The sequence below is a fragment of the Cherax quadricarinatus genome, unplaced genomic scaffold (genome assembly GCF_038502225.1).
Source record: "Cherax quadricarinatus isolate ZL_2023a unplaced genomic scaffold, ASM3850222v1 Contig67, whole genome shotgun sequence".
NCBI lineage: Eukaryota > Metazoa > Arthropoda > Malacostraca > Decapoda > Parastacidae > Cherax > Cherax quadricarinatus.
Window position 1 is genome coordinate 2,384 of NW_027195093.1, and position 21,345 is coordinate 23,728.

At 41.5% G+C, this 21,345-nt stretch overlaps 1 protein-coding gene across 6 annotated transcripts; it reads left to right on the forward strand.

The window, feature by feature from the left end:
- Positions 1–236: 236 nt before the first annotated feature.
- LOC128688239 (retinol dehydrogenase 13-like) lies at positions 237–19,272 on the forward strand. Of its 6 annotated transcripts, none has more exons than XM_053775944.2 (9): positions 237–330; positions 5,323–5,483; positions 5,686–5,778; positions 7,563–7,687; positions 13,019–13,133; positions 15,270–15,464; positions 15,703–15,815; positions 16,256–16,345; positions 18,744–19,272. In XM_053775944.2, exons 2-9 carry the CDS (start codon positions 5,336–5,338, stop codon positions 18,846–18,848), a joined length of 984 nt encoding a protein of 327 aa, XP_053631919.2. In that variant the 5' UTR covers positions 237–330; positions 5,323–5,335; the 3' UTR covers positions 18,849–19,272. The 6 variants fall into 6 exon arrangements, with proteins under 6 accessions (XP_053631919.2, XP_053631918.2, XP_053631917.2 ...); XM_053775943.2 differs by having other exon boundaries at positions 265–335; XM_053775942.2 differs by lacking the exon at positions 237–330 and adding an exon at positions 506–543.
- The last annotated feature ends 2,073 nt before the right edge of the window (positions 19,273–21,345 follow it).

Here is a 21,345-nt window from a genome sequence, read left to right on the forward strand (position 1 = left end):
ATAAATCTGTACCACTGTAATATACTTAACTACCTATGTATAGACGAATATAAAGTTTTAAATAAAATAAAAAATGTCACTACAACTTAGCAGTATAAAGGGTAAACTATGTTTTGCGCGAGTGTCGTTTGCTTTTTTGAGTCCTCAGTTCACTCTTAGAGAGTGACCGTATGTGGCGCCATCTAGCGAGAGGAAATGTTTTAATTTTTGTCTCATCGCTTGCCATCTTCCTTCTACACTCTTAGATGTTTCTCTTCTGTATGTTTCACATGTTTCTTTCTTCAGGGGTGGTGACTTTCGTCTCTCCACTTTCCCTTCGAGCATTCCGAGGTAAGGTTAGTCCAGTGTGTTTTCAAATAATCAATTATTTCGTCTATTCACAGTTTTCGGTACTGACCAATTAGCCTGACATTAGAGGAATGAAATTCATACAGGTTTAAGTGATGTTGGGTAAGGGGTAATAAACAGAACACTAGTTTGGTAGAATAACTAGGCACGTTTGATACCTGCATGGTTAAGTATGTGTAATGATAATCGTACAAGGTACGTTATTGAATTTCTAATTTTAGTTTTTAACTTTGAAGCACTTAAATTATTTGATACTTATTCCTTTTTTTCTTCTAGTATTTTAACGGTTTCGCGAGATCATGGTAAACTTTCAACATTTTGATTGTATTCATTAATATTTTAACATAATAAGCTCTATAGCTTTATTGCGCAAACATGTGTAGGCTGTAATCAATAAGTTTGTGTACAGACTTTCAGATCAATTCTTAAAAATAGTTAGCCAAAAGCAATCGTTACCACCCTACAGAAGACTTCAAAAGTTTGAATACTTACTATTTTCTTTAATCAACTGACAAAACTATTGTTAATGTTCATCGGGAATCATTAACATCTTTCAGTACCTTGCATTTACCAAAAGTCTGAGCTTCACCTTCATTAAAGGGAGGGGGGGGCTAATTCCAGTAACTCCTAAATCTGGCTTGAGTGTTCCATTCGCCGTGCTTTCTAAAACCTCTATAGTAGTACCTCTAGCCTCTTAGGAATTCTCTTCACGCTAATCCCTCTGTTGAAAATTTACAATACATTAATACATACTCTTCCCGTACCCATTCATTCTTCTCCCTTGCATACCCTGGCGCGCCTTCATACCTCTCCCATCGAAATACCAGTAACTTTAATTTGAATCTTGTACCACGACTCCGACAAAACCTTTTAAACACTTCTTATCTCCGCGCAGCTTTCACTATAATCCCGGATTCAAATACAGTACAAATTTCCTCAGTTGACTCTTGCACTTACACGGAATGATTAACAAATTCCTCCCCTTACGCATTACCTCGAACTGTTGTCCCATCTACTATTTAATCATTTTAACTCTGGTAACGCCTGTGTAAACTCTTCGAAATGCTTTCAATATTCTTATTCCACCACATAAGCTTTAAGTTTTCTGGTGCTCTTGATTACTTTCATCCAACTTAGTGATAGTCCACTCGACCTGTATGGTTCCCTGAACATAATGCGTTCACATTTCTCTACCTGCTGTTTGATCGCCTGCTATCCTGCAACTCTACCTCCCTGAAAACTTAACATAATAAATATAACCCCTTCAAAACCCTCTGTCATCTTTGGTGAGAATGGATCGTAAACCCTTTAACTGCCTTCAGCCTTACTTTTATTGAAAATAGGTATTGTTAATTTTGTCCTTCCACTGAACCTGATTACATGATCATGCATCACCTTTCTGTGCTTCTGCATTTTCTTTTAAAAGTAAAGAATTTGTTCCCTTAGGTTTTTTAGTCTCTTTACTTTCCCTACCCTTTTGCATTAAAGATAACTTTTTTTTTTCACAAACCCTGTTTACAGAAACTCGTGCAGTTTAATTTAATCATTTATTGACAACGTTTCGCCCACAGTGGACTTTGAAAGTTCTCCCAGATCTACCTGGGGAGGAAGGGACGTAAGTATTTATAGTCGGGTTCAGAATGTTGGTCAGGCGAATTTTAGATCTGATCTACCCGGTGGGGTTAGTCCAAAATCTTAGATAGCTTTGCAGGAGTATTGGACAAGTGAGCAAACCTTCTGCAGTGTTTTATTTTATGTGGGATAGCGATGAAGTTTCTTGGCAAGTGCTTCAGCTATGTTGAAGCCATTGTTCTTGTTGAAATTTTTGGCTATACAGAACCGAAGATTCCAGTATTCTTCGGTTTCTTCGCTTATCTCTAGACACTTTCAACCAGAATGGCTTCTAACATAGCTGAACCACTTGTCAAGAAACTCCATCGCTATCCCACAACATAAAACTCTGCATAAGGTCTGCTCACTTGTCCAATACCCCTGCCAAGCTACCAAGGATTTGAGATTATAGCCTCACCGGGTAGATCAAATGCAGCATTCTCCGCCTGACTTCAACATTCTGAACCTGACTAAATACTCGCGTACCTTCCTCCCCAGGTAGATCTTACTGTCCACTGTGGGCGAAACTGTCATGAAGGATCACAACAAACTGCATGTTTGTTTAGATTGTCTGTATTTTATACCATGTATTAACCCTGTTTACCCTGGCGTTTAAGTTCATTTAGCATGACTTTTCTTTGCCCTTAACTGGGAGGTTCACGGTTCATGTCCGTTCTTGCCCCAGGGTCGTGAGCAGTAGCCCAAATACCTATGATCTTTACCTTAATCACTTCAGTTTCTCTTATCGTTGCAGTGTAGAATTCTTACTCTGACGGTGTTAAGTTCGTAGCATTGTTACCGGACAGTTTTAAAATATTTGCTAGACCCTGTCTGCATTTTTCGCAGCTAAACTGAAATAAGCTCTCGCAGCAATTAGTGTTCCATCCAGGCCTACCTCAAGATTTGTGGTACTCCGACTAATCTTAGTGTTTTGCCAGAATGAAAGTTGTCCCCGTAGTTCTCTGGTTGTGCCGCATTTCTAGCAAAAACTTCATTTTGGTTGTAAAAACTAACTACCAGAGCTGTTGAGATGGGAAGGAAGAATAAAGGATGAGTGCTGGTAAAGGATGGGAGGTAGGATAACAAAAGTGGTCCAACCACTTTTGGTGCAGAGGTACTGCAGGCGTAGATGAAGAGGTATGAACTACCTTGGTACTTGGTAAACAAGGAAAGGATGGCAGCGGCAGAAGGGTCAGGAGGCAGCAAGGAAGTGTTTTTTGGTGCAGCAGGGCAGGCTGGATCGTCAGCTAGGCAGTCTAGTCGCAAGCTAGTTAGGCAACTGATCAATTGGAGACATTGGCGAACTTCGTTCTTGAGATGGTACACTTGAAAGGAGTTTGTTGGATCTGCACCCAGATGGCAGATGGATTACGTAGTCTAGCCCAATGGGTCGTTCTGTGGTACAGGTGAACTTTAGTCTCCTTTTGGAGCTGGTGGAAGAGTTCGTAAAAAAGCACTTTTTTTTTTTTTTTTTTTTTTTTTTTTTTTTTTTTTTTTTTTTTTTTTTTTTTTTTTTTTTCGCTGGTACTCTACCGGCTCGGGTCTTTCCAAGAGGGGTGACCCGGCCTTGGTTCCCTAGGAGTCTCGAAACCAGTCTCCCATGGGAGGTAAAAGTACCCAGTCATCTTTGGAACCAAGCATCCCCTGGCCTAGCCAGTCCCCCGCCCTCGCGGAGCACGCAGGAACAAGCTAGGCCTCTGGTTTGCCATCAGCCCCGCCCCAAAGGGGCTCGTGGGGATGGCAGTCTTGTGAGCTGTAGGTGGTAGCAAGCCTGACCATTGGAGTTAGTGTGGTTTCTGGTCTCGAACGAGACTAGTCATATTAAGGGAAGTTGGCTTGGAGGCAGGTGAGGTGGGTGTTGGAAGGTGAAGGTGGTCTCTCATTGGTGGTTCATGTAGGCTCGCCGGGCAGCGAGGGCAGAGTGGTCCGTAAGTGTTGGTGGGTTGAGGTGGTCTCGCATTGGAGAATTGCGAAGAACAGCAGGTAGATTCTGCAGAAATATCTTTAAAGTAGTCTGTGCATCGAAGCTGACTACTTTTGGAATATCTTCAGAACTTCAGCTGAAGCAGGACTAGCTTGGAAGTTGAATGATGGCAGATTGAGTGCATGTGAATTTTGAATGTGCATAAACCAGGCAGTAGAATTTTGTTAACTTATGGTAGAGTAGCGGTTCAGGCTGCTGGGTGGTTTGTAAAATGTTTGGTAGTTTAGCTATAGCAACATAAGTAGGAAAAATTACCAAGTCTTCATGTCTTCCTTTACTTCCTTGGAAAGGATCTTAGAATGGGACATTTGGCTGCCAAAGTATGGAAATCACTTGCAGTTCATGCAGGTGGGAGCAGCAGTTTAAGTGCAGGAACGAAACTGGTGACCTTCACTCACAGGTGGAACATGTCTTTTTCTTCATGACATTCGGCAGTTGAACGATTGTATGAATAGCATGTCCAATGTTACACGACTGGAGCGTTCTAGTTCAATTTGTTGAGGGTTCAGAAAGTAGATGGCCAGTGACTTTCAGAAACTTTACCTTGAGCATGGAGTAAGCGTTGGCATCTTCACAACAGTAAATCTTGGCCCATGCATAAAATCTTAATTGATGACTATTTCGTCGGGAGACTTGCCAGTGATGAGCTTATCAGTTTCATAAGGACAGGTTACCTAGCATGTGAAGTAGTGATGGTAAATCCACGGTCGTCTAGTCTTCAGTGCAGCAGGCGCGAGTACCTTGTCTGCTTCGTAAAGATAGGTGACAAGGGAAGCTTCTTTCAAAGTAATGTTCGAGAACTTAATTCAGACTTGACTGAAGAGGATGCAAGTTAAAACTTCGTGGCATCGTTGATGACCAGTCTTTGGTTTAATCCTCGCACGATGAAACTTCATGGAGATGGTACAGGTTCCCCTCTCCAACGGGGATCGTAGGGAGGCTGTTCAAGTGCAGGAGTCTTTGACCATACACAACGGTCTACAGACCGAATCTGTTTATACGGTAACTTAACAGGCTGAATCTTTTTGTGGTACAAAACTTTTCGTATAATTATTCGGTTATGATTAGTCACCTCTAACCCCCTTCGCAACAGTTGGTAAAATTGGACTGTCGTTAAAAATTACAGAAAGCATAAAATCCTGGTCTTTAGATGTGATTGTCTGCACAAGGCACACCCACTACTCGTGCGTATCTGATTATCTTGTTGGTTTAAATATTAACTGGATGTGATGGTAGAGCATTACCAGAATTTAGGGAAACTGTTTTTATATTCTTTCTCTATCCTGTTCATTCACTTATACGAATACTTAAATTGATAGGAAAAAAACTTTAAATGTCTACTTGCAGATAAACAAATTCAATAAATTACTTTCTTACAGTCAAGCGGCAAACATGGTGGGCTCTATGGTAGTGAATGGAGTTGCTACTGGTGTGGTATTGACATTGGCTGTCAAGTTTGTCTACCGTTACCAGTCGGGAAGATGTACCTCCAAAACAAGACTAGTTGGAAAAACTGCCATTGTCACAGGAGCATCTGCAGGCATGTCTTAAAATCTAATTTGCCAGTGCTTAACTTTCTGGACCTTTGTGAACGTCCACTTTAGTGGCATTTTCCTCTCCCTTGGAAATTACATTCCTTAAGATTTAAAAAAGTTTAATTTTTAGATTACATCAAAACTTCCAATTAATGGAATTAAAATGAACCTCGGCTGTCAGAGGTAGCTTAACCTGTGAAATTTCAGGTATCGGCAAGGTAACGGCTCGGGACTTGGCTCAGCGCGGCGCCAGAGTCATCCTAGCTTGTCGTAATGTTGAGAAAGCTGCCACAGTCGCAGGTATGTCTTTCCTAGTTTTTCATTTTACTACGAAACTTCGATTTACTTTGGTTTTTCTAAAATATTTAGTCCTCCTACAATAGAGGAAAGAATGTAGGTTACATGCACAAAGATTAATGCAATGTACGGCAGCATAGGTTTATAATGCAGTTAAATTTGAAGCAAATCGCTGTTGGTATTTACTTTTGAAGACTACTCTTATTTAAGAATCTCATTAAAACATTCAAACGGTAAATTAGACTAATCAGCTTTGAAGCCATACTACAAAGGTATACTTCATAAATAACAATACACTAATATACAACAGTATTAAACTTGCGAATCAAAAATTGCAGTACCTTAACATTAAAGTTAAACTGGTTTCGACTCGAAATTCCAGGCCAAATACTACAGGACTGTCATTTTCTCAACATGACTTGTAACATTGTAAAGGCAAAAGTATTTCCCTTGTACGCATGTAAATAAAATTTAATACGGAAAGTACAGTACTTTTATCTAAAACTGATAATTTCATATCAGACTTGTTCCTGAAAGTCTTTCATCCCCCCTCCATACAAGTTACTTCACAAAGCATTTTCATTAATAAAATTGCCACATTAGTCACCTTGATACTTGTTAAACTGATGTTAACTAGTTTCACATTACGAAAATTCACTATTACAGAGCCACAACTCTTATCTACTCATAAAATTATGCACAAATTGAAAGTTCCACCCCACTGCACACTCCAGGATTATCTCTACCTATAATCTGCAAATGCATCTTCAACACAACCCTCATAAAAGTAGCAGTCGTAATAGCCTACTCACTTGTGGTAAAATATAATCTCTACCAGTTTCTGAACGTCCCTATTTCCACCAATTTCTAAATTGCCATTGTACTTCTGATTAATACATAAATACCCTACATACGTCACTTAAACAGAACTAAGCCATTCTGATGTCACGGCACGATGACCCCTACACATTCAGCAGTGGTAATCTGAAATCTTCCTATAACAGTACTAGTAAAATTCTCGACTAGGCCAAGAATTTGAAATCTACTAGGCCTTGCATCTTCTGTTTCTGAAAAGTAATCTCCAACCCATACTTTTAGTTTAGTGAATAGCTACACTAAATCATAGGTACCTTGTATATGTACCCTTCAAAAAAATAAACTATAATTTAAAACACACAGGCTACTCCCAACATTTTTGCTAAAATTCAAATTATCTTCACTTTACAATCTTTTACACGGCCTATATGCTGCTCCCATGTTAATATTAGTTAAGTTACTCCAACCCTTTACGTTAATGTAAAATTAATCAATTAGTTATCTCGTATCTACCTAGGCTCTTCACTTGGTATTACGCTGTAAAATAATTTTAAATCTTAATATCAGTAAATACTTGTAATTAAAGCAATTACATTACTTCTCAAACCTGTATAAATTGTGTGAAGAGCATATCGTCCCTTCATGGATTTAAAAATTTTGTACCTAAAAGCCCCCCTCCTAATTTGATTACTGTTAATCTCTGAAGATTAACAAATCACTAGAAAGTACTATTATGACGACCATTTCACAATTGAGTGGTTGCTCCAAATATAATCTCCTTTATTAAACTTTCTTGGTGCCCACAATCAAACCCATTATAGAAGCAACATAAGATTCATACTTTATTGCATAACTTAACTTTAATACTTTGAATCTCAATTTAACTGTGCTTTCATACCAAAATTGTTAATCTTTTTAAGGTACTTTTTACATTAAAATGGCCTAGTCACAATAGCAGAACTTCTTTACAGAGGACATAAAGAAGACCACAGGCAACAAAGATGTGGTAGTGCGGCAGGTAGACACGTCAGACCTGACCTCGGTCAGGAAGTTTGCTAAAGACATACTGAACACAGAAACTGCTCTCCATATTCTGGTAAGTTCGCTGAAAATGCATTTAATATAGAATGAAGTTTCCTCAGTATATACTGATTCTCTCCATCCTAGAACTCTCCCTCCCTTATAGCCTATAAAAAAAATTCTTTGCCATTGCCTTGGTGGGATACACCTGGTTTGAAGTTAGATAAAATAAATGTAAACTAGAGGTTCTGTTAAAACCTTTAACAGTATTACTTTATGTAGGAAGTTCTGCAGATGGAGTACTAAGCTTCCTTGACCCTCGTTAACGACTTCTGGTGTTACCTTCCACCTAAATCACCCCGCAAACTTACTAGACCGGCATTTCTGCCCAAAAGGTAAATTTTTTTATTAACTGCATATTCATAAAGCTTATACATACCCAACGAAGGAAAGTGGTATACACAGTACCTCTCAAAGTTACAAAACGGAACCAAACCACCATCCACCTACCACTCAAAACAAGAGGATAAGTCTGTTTTTATAGTCATAAACTAAAAATTATAACCCGATATGCGTAACTCTAATTGGAATATATATAAATAGCTTCGTGAATTTTTTTAACACGCAAAACTGTTACACACCACAATTAGGAAAAGCAGTGAACCTCTCCAACAAAACTTAACTTTTGTATTTTAAAGTACATGTACAGTACAATAAAACCCAAGAGTTGCACACCAAAGACCAGAAAAAATATCAATGTGGAGAGAACAATTTTTAAGTGTAAAGCCTTCATACGTGTAATCCACAAGCATAGTAAATTTCAAACTATTAAGCATTAAGTACAGAAAAATAACTAAAACTTGACATACACCACAGAATAACTCGGGACAACCAATAAAAATAGACCTTGTAGTTTCCTTAGATGTACACGTGGAAAAATAAATTAAACCATGTGCTAAGACCATACTAAACACTGTACAAAAGCATGACAAACTAGGAACCACAAATGATATTAGACCCGAAGCATTCAAAAAAAATCCCACCTTGAAACTAAGTCTGCCAATTACCCTAAACTTCCAAAAAGAAAACTACACACCCAACGTAACTGCAGGTCCCTTGTGAACCCATCTCCAATCTCTTGCATGCATCCTTCATTCTATACGCCACAATCACACGCCCCAGCTCCACTTAGACACTTGTATATGCCCTATCCAAACACTATCCTACCAAGTAAGACCAAAACAAAAGTCTAACCATCATCGGGTCTACCCCACTCCCAACCGAAGTAACCTTTCACTGTCAGGCTGCGAAATCCCTCGGATGGGGGGGAGGGGGGAAAGCTGGTCGTCCACTTTCCCCATATAGTAAAAGGCTATTCCTAAAAGCTGTCCTATAAACATGCTGAAAGTGCCCTCCCTAAAAAAAAAAATGCAACCTCCCTCATAACCCAACAAACAAATCTGCCACATGCATTACAGCCCTCCTGACATCCTTAGGAACCCTGCCCACAGCAGAAATCAAAGCCTCAACAGACTTGTTACCCCCCCCCCCCAGACTGAAAAACCCTCCCTAACCTAGTCCTTAAAACTCTAGGATTGAAGAAAAAAAAAAAAAAAACTCCATGGAACGTTTCTCTTCCCCACAGCTCTAGCAATTCCCACCTCCCACATAACCCATACTACTAAAGACCTCATAGCCAAAATTATCATTAACCTATAGACCAGTTCCCATACCCTTCGTTTCAACGAAAGTTTTCTAAAATCCTTGCAAGTACCCCCCCTGCAATCATAAATGGGATGAGAGCTTACACCTTGTATTCTCTGGACGGCTACCCACCTTTACCTTCACATCCCAATCAGTCAACGGAAAGCACAGCGTATCCTTGCAAAAACTTCTTCCCTCCCCATCATTTCCGTACATCAACCATTACCTGCCCCACCTATGAAGTGCTGCTTCACCTACTGCTTTCCTAAGTCATAAAGGGACGAGGCTCGATCCACCCTGCCTAACTTTTGACTACCTCCCTCCTTAACCACGATCTTTAATAACCCCATGCATATCTTAAGACCCTCTGTAGTTCCTCTATAAACTGACCTCTGGAGATGCACCACCCTCTGCAAACAAATGTTCCTGGCCCTTAAGCCCTACAGTTACCTTCTAATTCACCCTTCGCACCTGTACATCTACAAAGTTTGACTGTTTCTAAGTATCTACAGACCACCCATACACTTGCTCGAAATCCTCTCCACCCACCCAGGAACTTAACTCCAACTTCAACTTTGCACCATTAACACTTTCCTGTTGCCGCCCCCAAAGAGCTCGAGCACACATCCCACACTTTGCAAACCCCTTGCCACCCACAAAGTTGTCCAAATAACCCATAATGCCCTTGCCTTTAGCTACCCCTCGCCCTTTTCCCTCATGCCACCTTCAGTAAGCCCATTAAAGGGATTCTGCAAACTTGCAAAAAGAATGACTGCAGATATCAATCTCAAAGCCCCCCCTCTCCATCTGTACTGGCAAACTACATGCCATTCGCCTGAACCCTAACCACAACAGACTAATACATAGCATTCACCCACCTCTCGATCTTCCCCCAAAACCTCGTCTCGACATAATAACCCTCAAAATCTCCCTATGAAGTCGCTTCTTTCCAGTGAAGTTTCGAGATACGCCTCCCCTCCCCCCCCCCCCCAAACATGCCTCAAAAAAAGTCCATGTCCCTCACATGTGCACTGTAGTTATACAAACTGACCCTGCTGTATAACCAAACCTGTCTCAATCTTCCTGTTACTTTACCTTCACAAATATTTTTAATCCAAACACATACAGGAAATTACCTGGTATGCAATCGGTGCCTTCCCCCCCTTCCCCCTTTTGGCACAAACTCCTGCACTATGACGTACCTAATTCATCCCTATCCTTCGTAGTTGAACAATACTACCAGGCAGTGCTTTAGGCAATCCTAATGCACCAAATAAAAATTTAGGTATCCTTTCAATCCCAGGTGCCTTTCCTCTACTCTTCCTAAGCACAGCCCCCTCCCCAAGCTGCTCCTCATCTTAAGCATAGAGTACCCTTGGCCCTCCCACTCTCCTCAAACCAATGGTCTGCACAGTTGCTCATGCTTTCCATTAGAGCACCTGGCCCCTCCTCTGTACCCCCCCCCAGCCCTGCACACCTCCAAATTCAACACTGGTCACCTGCTGCCTTTCCCAACCTCTGCAAAAGATCACAACCCGAGAGCCTGTCCCCCCTTGACACAAAGGCATCAAAACAGTGTTAACAGACCCCAGAGTTCTGCAAGGTCTCCATACCTACCCCCATACCATTCAGCTGTCCCTCCACGTATTGTTGCAACCTGTACCTCCACCACACTACCCTTCGACTTGTATGATGCTATAATCCCCGGTTTAGCTCTAGACCCCAACATGCCCACCCCTTGATCCCTTCCCTCGCAAGTTTCCACCAGCCCTTGAACAGTCCCTTCCCCTCTCCAGAAAGTAGCAGTGCAGTTTCCAATAACCTGGGTAAATTCTAACAAAACTATTCCATGCCATGACTGCCCAATGGTCCGAAAATCGGTAAATTGTCTGTACCCGCTCGACCATAATACAAAGTCCCCTATATTCTATCCAATCTGGCGGCATAGCCCCTCCTAACAAACTTGCTGTACCCTTCGCTTCTCACCATATCATACCCCCCCCCCCGCATCCCTTGGTACATCCCGTAACACAAAGCGCACAACCTGTCCCTCATAGCTCCACATCCTTATTTCTGATAAGTCACATCCTCCCAGAACTGCAACTATGGGCAAACCCTTTAAATAGAATAAAACTTCCTTCACAAAATCCAGTTTACTCAACTTTGACCATCCTCTGGCATATAAATGCCCAGAAAACATTCCCATCCCTCCCCCTGTCCCTCACCTGCAACGACACAAAAGGGGGACTGGACTCCCTCACCACCATCCCACCCTTCATACAATAACCTTTCAACCCCAACTCTCGTCCATATTTTCCTGAGTAAAACTCGTCCACATCAAAACTCTCCTCCCCAAGCATGCTTCTTCAGCCCTAAGGCCATTGACATTAATAGTTACACTTGAATACTTCAAAAAGGGACTTTCCTATATTCCTCTTGGTCTTGTCCGATCCACCTTTAATAAACTCGAGCCACCTCGTGCACTCTTCCCTCCCTTGTTCACTCAACCCAATCCTACCCACATCCCCCAACGAGTCCTTACCAGGCCGGAGTGAAAAACCACCTCCGGTAACCACCCCAGCCCGTTCCAGAGATCGGCTCACAAGCTCCTTCTCGACATTAACACCAGGCTCGTGGACCTCAGCCTCCCCTCGTTGGTCTTGCAAAACCTGTTCCCCCCCCAAACCCAACAGCCCTGGTTCCTACGCCAGATCCACAGCAAGCAGGGAATCTGTCCCCACAAAAGGTACAACCTTCTCTGGCTCATCCAGTAAATTGAGCATTTCCTGCAGGGAGTTCCAAGGTCTCCTGTAGTTAGTCTCCTCCACTGCTGCCTCTCAGGTCAAAGGCCTCCCCCCCCCCCCATCCCCAAGGGGTCTCCTGACAGAATCGCACAATGTTCCTCAGCCTCATCAGCCAGTCATCCTTCCGGCTAATGCCACAGGCACCGATGATCACTTCAAAGGTGCTGCCATCGTCGCAAAGTCCATCGAACACTGGAGCCGCCCTTCCACACCCCACCATATGATCAAAAGCTCCACAGCGACATATTCGCCGTTGTCCTGCATACATGACATGCTTGTCCTGGACCCCTCTAGGACAATAAGGAGGAATGGCCCTCTTCAACGTCCTTCTGAAAGTAAAGGATCCTTCTGGCAATCCAGCATGGAGCTCATTCTTCCCAACGTCGCCTCGCTAACTTCCACGGCGTCCGCCTCAAAGAAGGTATGGATTCGTATCCAGGTGTAGGTTCGGGAAGCATCCCTCAGTCTGACCTCCATCCCCGAAGTCGAAGGAAGGCACTTCTGGTATAAGGACACCGTCCTTATACCATGCAGCTCGTAGTTGCCAATTCTGAAAGTATCTGATCACAGGCAGCATTGCTGAAGCCAATGTTGGGTAAATTGCACCCTTTACGATGTTAAAACTCCGTACTGCTGCTTCGTTTACCATCGGTAGCCATCTTGGAGGAAATGGGGAAAGTGCATACTGCTGTAGATAAGCTGACATTCCAGCTTTCTATTATATTAATTTTAAATGGCCCTAATGTTAATCCTAAGTGCTTGGAAATACTAATTTTTTTCCTTGGTCCCATGAGTGCTTATGCATATAGTGACTTAACTAATCTTGTACGTTATATATAATTATATATATATTTATATATATATATAATATAAATGTACATATAAAATTTATGCTTCAGGTGAACAACGCAGGACTGAATGGCTTTGACACGAAGAAGTTAACGGCAGATGGTCTAGAGCTGACTATGGCAACCAACCACTTTGGCCCCTTTCTGCTTACTAACATGTTGTTGGGTTAGTACAATCTGGTCTTCCTGTACTAGTAAAAACTAGCATGCTAGTATGTTCAGACTATTCCAGTGAATGAGGAAAAAAAAAAAAAAAAAACCATAGCCCATCACAGCTTAAATGTGCTGGGTTAATGCATTAGTCTTAATGACCCTAAATCTACCTAAATAAGCCAATGCTTTAATCTCGTGAATTATCACAAATTTTCATTCCTAGACTTGTGCAAGCTGTAAATTCGTAAGGGTTCTTCAGCACCTGAAGATGTGATGTTATAATATCACATTAAACTTAAAAGCGCCAAATTCGTATGCGTCAGTGCAGAAGATTTTGACAAATGCACACAAATAAAGTGAAGGTAGTATCAGTAAATTTACTAGCCACTGAGCTAAGCTTCAAAAAAAAATGGGGATCTTCATTCAGAAACTGTTTAACTGTACTTTAAGGTTTATAAAATTAATTTAGCAGAAACATTGGATACAGACTGAATCATTCCAACAATATTTAAGAGATTCTCAAAAATAAATACCTCGGCCTAGAGAAATTTTCAGTCTTTAATTACCAGTGAAGCTGTAAGAGTAAAGAATAAAAAAAAAAAAAAATTGGCAAAACCGTACTGCAAAAATTCTAGTAGACGTAGGGATTTATAAAAATGGTGTAAAATGGATAAAACTCAGCACCTCTAAATAGCAACTGTGCTTATAAAGGCACATGACAAAATGAAGTGGAGGAACATACTTTGGTAAGTTTCTGACAAAAATAAACCTTACCCCAAGAATGTGAAGTCACCATGGTAGTGTTAGGTAGAAGTACTTAAGATAATGAATCTAATGCAGAAAGTTGTAAATTGCTTTTACCAGTGGTATGGCTCGCTTGGGAGACTGACTAGTTGGAAACATCGGTAGACTAGAGTTGGAAAATAAAAAACTGGGTAAAAAGGCTGTGATTTAACTTCAAGGGGGTACGGGCTCCTTGGCGTAGAGGATCTTGGTCTGAGGAATTGTATGTCTCCTTCCTCAGACCAAACCTAATTACCCCCCCATTCCCTATCCAATCCTCCCCTTTTTTTCCTTTTCTCCTCCCCTCCCTTTTGCCATTCATCTTTTGGCCTTTGAAGTTTTTTCCCACAGGCACCCTAGTTCCTAGGTAGAGGAAAAGGTACTGGGGTCCATCCCATTCCGTTGAGGTTCTTAGCGGTGGCGTAGTTTGCCATGTAATCTGGATCGCCTAGGGATTTCCTGATCCCTCTCCGGTATCCCGGAGTGGCTTTGGGTGTCCTTCAGGCAACGGGTGTATCTCTGGTAGCCACCTTTCAGATTCAGGGGGGTGGTGGCTGAAGGAGGTATGCTTTGTGGTAGATATCCGGCCACCCTCTTGTCCACCGAGGTAGCTCGGCAGATGAGGTTGCTATCCCGGATTGATGGAAAGTATGTAGGTCGTCTATGGTAAAGAGCCTTTAACATGTAACAGGCTTACGAGAGCATGCAGAATGTAAGAAAGTAGTCCTAATTTGGTGTTAGGAATGAGCAAAGTAACTTATGAAAAGTTCTGGAGGTGGAAAGTGCAATGCCTGCCCTCTATAGATGGATGGGATGTCAAGTTTAGAGGATTATCTGAATTACTGTAGTTCTGTCAAGAGATTAAATGAAGATTAGTTTGCATTTGTCGGGTCTGTATTTGTGGGAGATGGGAGGTGCGTTAAGACATTTTATAATTAGTTTGTAAATTATTAAAAGGGTCGGTCACCTTCATAAAGTGAAGGAAAAGTTCAGTTCCTTGCAAGACTTCTAAGATTCCTTTTCAGAGGATAACTTTATTCACCTAATGAAATTGTGCTTTTACTGATTACAACCTGGTCGAGGGGAAGGGTTTAGGTGGAAAGAGGCCGCTGAACCCCTTGGGTGGAATAACACAACCAGGATCCATCTGAGGAAGAGCTTACTAAATTTCTTGCACACCAGTCAGCGTAAATTTTAGTTCTTACATGCTGATCTGTTGTCAAAAACCTCCACGATACCACCTACAACTTAAGTGACAAATTATTTTTACTTCGGCTGAAGTAACCTATCCTTATCCTAAAGTAATTTTTTTCATAAATAAACTAGTCTTATTTGAGCACAATTATTAATGCTGTTATTTCTCTAGGGCTGTTGAAAGCCAGTGGTCCAAGTCGGGTGGTCAACGTGTCTTCTGTGGTGTATACCTATGGCTCCTCGCTGAATGTAGATGACCTTAACTACGAGAAGAATAAATATCCTGGAAGCTTCATCTCTTACAGTCAGAGCAAACTAGCGAATATCTTGTTTACCAGAGAGCTGGCAGAGAAGCTGAGGGGAACAGGTTAGTTTATAACTTTTTGAATGTGTATGGAACTAAGTGCACTTTATATCCTAAAGTTACTATAAAGGGAAATCCTTGAACCCTTAAAGATAAAGCAACTGGGGATTGGAAGGCAATCAAGTTTCCTCAATGGAAGAAGGGAAAGCTAAATTCATACAATCGAGCACCTCATCAGCCACTAGCAACTTTGTATTGTCTTGAAATGATTTGTAATAACTAATGAGATTTTTACTTGCAGCTGTGACTGCTAACAGCTTACACCCAGGTATAGTGGCCACTGAAATGATATGGAAAGGTGAAGCTAGACTTTCAAACTACTTCTTTGGTCCGCTTATCTGGTTTTTAGGTAAAGTAAGTATCGTGGTGCATTTATACTGGCATAATCTACTGCAGGAATGAATGTAATTACTTAAAGTACTTACAGAAGCATTTTCACTTTCTAATATTGCACAAAAGTAATTGGTTTTTCTTCCGTGGATTCATACCATGCCAGTTAATTTTTACTGCAATACTTTTGATGTCCAAGCTGTATAGCCCTTGTGGTTTAGTGTTTTTTTATTGCAATCACTTGGACATAATTATGAGTGGGAAACTCTAAACCCATAGGGCTCGTGCAGTGCGATGAATTGTGGATAATGGTCTAATGAAGAAAAGAATACCTCTTTCCTAAACCCGCCCCCCCCCTCCAAATGCATTAATACCCCTCACTTGAGGGGCTCAAATGCACTTAATACTGTGCAGTTTAGTTAATCCTGTTTTTTTTTTTTTTTTTTTTTTTTTTTTTTTTTCAGGATGCAGAACTTGGAGCCCAGACTACTAGTTACCTGGCAGTTTCTGACGAAGTGAACAATGTTACTGGCAAATATTTTGTTGACTGTAAGGTGAGTCTAAAGGCTGTAAAATATCTTCCTCCCAGAAAATGAAAGGCTGCGAAGAATAAGTTATGGTTCTTACAGGCTCCAACAATGCCCCTCTTTCTTAATCAGTTTGCCAGTTACTACCCTCCTTCACGCAGGGAGGCTTGTGTGCCTTGTAGGAAGTTTAAAAAAAAAAAAAAAAAAAAAAAAAAAAAAAAAAAATTGCCCTGCCCTCGTTGGCAACTGGAAAAATGCTGAAGCATACAAACACTTCAGAATTTCAGCCCTCAGGTCCTTCTCAAGTCTAATTCTAATTGGGGAAATTGACTTCTGCCTTTTCGTAGATCAGGTACTTTGGGCCATAATGCCTTGCACCATCGTCCTGTTGCTTTTACCAGTGCAGATTGAAAGTTTATGGAAAGTCTACTGAACAGTTGATTTGTGTATTTAAATATAGTATTTGGCTCAAGTGCCGCTCCATGATTGACACCACTGTTGCAGTATTAACAGGCACGACTACTTTAAAATACATCTTGGTCCTCTAAGGAAATCTGCCACTCTTCCTTTAACTTCTTAAGAGACCTTTCAATGTTGGTATTAATTGGCTTTTTTTTTTTTTTTTCCCCACAGACCTTGTCAAGGCAGTCTCGGATATCTATAGCGCCACTCTTCTACTTATTAAAGATCTGTAATCTGTTCTCCCGTCTAATATTTAGTCATCACTGACTTTGCTATAATTTACACACGCAAGACTCCTTGCTTCAGTTATTGTTGCTTTAAACAGAAGTTCTCGGGGTCAGTCTTCACTGTACTTGTATGGCTCCTGTATTTCTGAACGTGACTGTTAAATTTCTCAGCCATCTGTCCTTTAATCCTCATTATATCCCTAAAAGTAATTTGACATAGCCGGCTGAACCTCTTTAAAATCCTCTTTCGAGGAGGAATATCTTTAAACACTTCCTGCATACAGCCATAATTTACTGAAACTGGACTGAAGCACTTGTGCGGCCTCTCCCGTGACTTTCTAAATTTCTGCAGAAGACTTTATATTCTTGAACGATCGACGAAATGCCCATTGCCTCGGCTTGTCCTGCATACAGGACAATAACGGTGTTCACAGCCCCTGGTTTAGTCTTTTTTAGTCTTCCCACGCTCTTGACTAAGCAGCCCTACTTTATTCATTTCTCCTATCTGGAAGATCCCGATAGGCAGTGTTCTTCCCTACTGCCATGCACGGAAGTTTAATAACTCCCTACCCCGCCCCCCTTGGTCAGAATTTAGAACCCAGGTTGCACTGCATTCTAAATTCTGACTGCGCAGAGTTTGCAGCACTTTCCTGACTCGGTCTAATGACTTTGCTAGTTCCCCCTCCACTGAACTAAAATTCTAGCAGTTACCAGTATTGCATCCTGGCCCACAAACACTTACGGTAGTCACTCTGGATGGGTTTTTTCTCAAGTTATCAATTTAATTCCTTCGTAATTTTCGCCGCGCAGAATTTCTAAGTTTTCTGCTTGGTTCCTGGTTATGTTGGTCAGGTAATTTGCATGGTAACCGCTGTGCGGTCAGCGGCACCTGACCTTCCAGACTTGCTTATTCTATTCTCTGGTTATTTTGCTATCGCCTCCCTACTTTTGCAGCAGTTACCAACCAGGTTTGAAAGGATATTCATAAATGGTTTCCATGAATCTAAGCTTAGAATCCTGGTCTTATGGCAGTGCTTGGGAGACTACCCTTTCCATTCTTGGTATATAATTTTTGATGAATGTATGACTATGAAGTAAGCAAAGTTGACAGTATGAAGACAGAGGGAGTTATCAGATTATAGATACATTATGCAGTCTGTATTCTCCAAAACCTAACTCTTCTTGCATACCTAGACGCCGGATTTAAATTCGCAATACAACCATAGGATTCTTATGCCAGATAGTTTGGCCAGAGCATCTTTCGCTATAGCAAGATGCAAAGGTAATAAAATTCTAAATTCTATCTAATATAGAATGGGATTAAATTAAGGCCATTGACCCATGAACTAATTGAGCCTTAATTTTTCTAAAGCAAAACATTACGGTTAATGTTCTATGGTACATAGTTTGAAGTTACTGAAGTCTTCAAGAGACGTGAAACAGAAGGGAAAATAGGCAACCTAGCATCCACATACCAAGTCGCCACTCTCCCCCATGTATTGACTTCTACATTTACGTATACTGTTTCTAAATCGAAAAATCGGGCAAAGCATACTTAACTGTGTGTTAGACGTGTTTAACATTTGATTTTCGTCATAAACTTAGATAAAATATTTGACATTAAGAAAGCTGTTTTACTAGTTTTAAGCGGAGGATGAATCTTTGATTAGAAACCTTTTTTCCTCTAGAAACCTTTTTATCTAAATTTTCCTTAATGCTGTATTTTTCTTAATCAGGAAAGTGACATCTCAGACTTGGCAAAGGACGCTGGACTGGCTAAGAAGTTATGGGAAGCTAGTGAACAGATAGTGAAGCTGAAACCTGAGGAGACTCACTATTAGAAGATTACTTCTGTGGTATTACTTTGAGTCATTTGAGTAACTTATTTATAGTAGTGTTAACCCGCAAGGGTTATAAACCACCTGCTGGAAGTGTCCTGATAAATGAAACCTTAACTTGCTCGGATTGTCCTTGACAAGCTAGTCAACTATATTGCTAGTTATACAGAAGAACATTAAGCTAATGTGTAACTTTTTATTGATATTTTAAGTTAATTATATTTACTGAAGCAGATAAAATAAACATGGTTTTTCTAGCCTACCTACCCAGGTTCCTTTCATAGGTTAATTGTCTATCTAGTATCCTTTTGAAGACTAATTATCGAAACTAAATTTTCTAGTTCATACGAAAGCTTCTTTAATTCATACTCCTTTGAACTTGGAACATGAATACACTAAAATTTTCAAAATAAAATTCTGATCTCTGCGTGAGCTTTGAAATATGTTAATGTGCCTTTCAAAAAAAAAATTATGAACCAAATTTAAAATAAAATAAAATAACCAGCATGAAAAAAATATTGCTGTGATCTTACACAAGCGGTGGTAGAACCTGCGAATACACGAAATAAGTGCCTGATATTGCAAAAATACTGATACTTAAAGGAAGGCGAGACTCTCAAATCTTTCTGAACTATACTCTAAACTTTCGTACGTTCACCGCACTTTAAATTTCCCAAAACACGATAGGCCCTAGGAACCATAGCACTGACATTCCCTCACCATAGTGCCTATGAATGTGTATCTAGCACTTCTGCATAAGGAGGGGAAGGGGGTGCACAAAGAGCCTCTTAAAACGGGAATAGCTAGACTGTATTTATGTGCAGTTTAAGTTTTTCTGCTGGGCAAACCTTGATTGATCTCTGGCACGGTAGAGAAGCTTTTTGGCTCGAAAGATTCTTTCACTGATTTGAACATAATTACTTCCCCCATCCCTAAGATTCTCTATTTTTCTATCCTTCCCTTCTTCCTGCTGTATTGAGGTCATTGGTGTTTGCTGTGAAATCAGGATCTGGGGGACGCAGCAATAGTCCCTGGGGGAGGAAGACGGTGGTGGCGGCTCAGGGTGCCTTGAGGGTGACTGGTGTATCCCGGGAGGCTGCCTGTTGGTTCGTGTAGGTGGTGGCAAAGGAAGTGTGCCTTTTGGCGGATTGCAAGGTTACTAACCTGGATTGCCCGTTTAGTGGCATGTAATGGCATGGCACGAATTCCACTTCTGCAATGCTGAAAAGTGAGGGCCCTCTAGAGTGCATGTAAAATTTAATTTCCCCTGAAAGCCTTCATAAATTACACTTGTGCAACTTTATCTTTAAGGGAACTTCTCACTACAGTGGCTTCATCAGTTTTGTACGAAAAAAGTACCAAAAAGATACCAGATTCACTTGCCTAACCTACAGGCATGGACAAATCCACATGTGGATTTGTCCACCGTGATCTCCCAAGACTACTTCCTCTCCTGTCAACGGTGAATAAGCCACCTCGTGCATATGCTGTTTTCTTCACAAGATTGACTATAGCCCTCGTGACTTAGCGCTTCTTTTTGATTAAAATAATTCTAAAGATTGATGGAGATTACATAACTCCAGGCTGAGGGACTGTTTACCTCTTCCTGATGCCTGTGTGGCGAAGTTTCCTCTGTAGATACCAGTGTTGCAAGTCTAATAACTTAGTCGGTTCTCCGAACCACTTGCCTACACCTGGAAGCTCTATCCACCTCTTTTGCTCACTTTTCCTTCAGGATGCAGTTGAGCATTTCCTATTGGGGCCACTCCTCTTCAAGGGGGGCTCCTTGGTGTGGTGAAGAGGCTCTTGGTCTGAGGAATCAGACCTCTCGGTCTACTTCCTCAGACCGAACCTAATTACCCCCATTCCCTATCCCATCCTACCCTTTTTTCCTTTCCTCCTCCCCACCCCTCCCTTTTGCCCTTTTTGGGTTTTTTTCTTCCACAGGCACTCTAGTTCCTAGGTAGGGGAAAGGGTACTGGGGTCCATCCCATTCCGTTGAGGTTCTTGGGGGTGGCGTAGTTTGCCGTGGAATCCAGATTGCCTGGGGATGTCCTGATCCTTCTCCAGTATCCCGGAGGGTGGCTTTGGGTGTCTCTCGGGCGATGGGTGTATCTCTGGAAGCCACCTTTCGGATTCTGGGGGTGGTGGCCGAAGGAGGTATGCCGAGGTAGCTCGGCAGATGCGAGGTTGCTATCCTGGATTGCCGGTTTACTGGCATGATGGGTAGGGTATGGCACGGGTTCCACGCTGCATCTGCGCTACTTGCGGTGCTGAGGTCTTCTTGGGTGCGGAGGAAGATTTCTGGCCCTTTCATTCCTCCTAGGAACTATCCCTCCCCGGTCCCCCCCCCTTTTTTTTCTTTAAAACAAAGAAAAGTAACCTAACAATGGCAGCCCTAGTCCATGAACCTGCTATCCCCGGGCCCCTTCTTGATACCGCACCCCGTTCTGACCCTACCTAGTCTTTGGACCACTCTTCGGACACTCCTCATGCCTCT

Coding starts and splice junctions, on each gene's coding strand:
- LOC128688239 (XM_053775948.2), top strand. CDS start 3,089: ATGAAGAGGTATGAACTACCTTGGTACTTGGTAAACAAGGAAAGGATG. Junction 5,779..7,562: donor GAAAGCTGCCACAGTCGCAG/GTATGTCTTTCC, acceptor ACTTCTTTACAG/AGGACATAAAGAAGACCACA. Junction 13,134..15,269: donor GCTTACTAACATGTTGTTGG/GTTAGTACAATC, acceptor TTATTTCTCTAG/GGCTGTTGAAAGCCAGTGGT.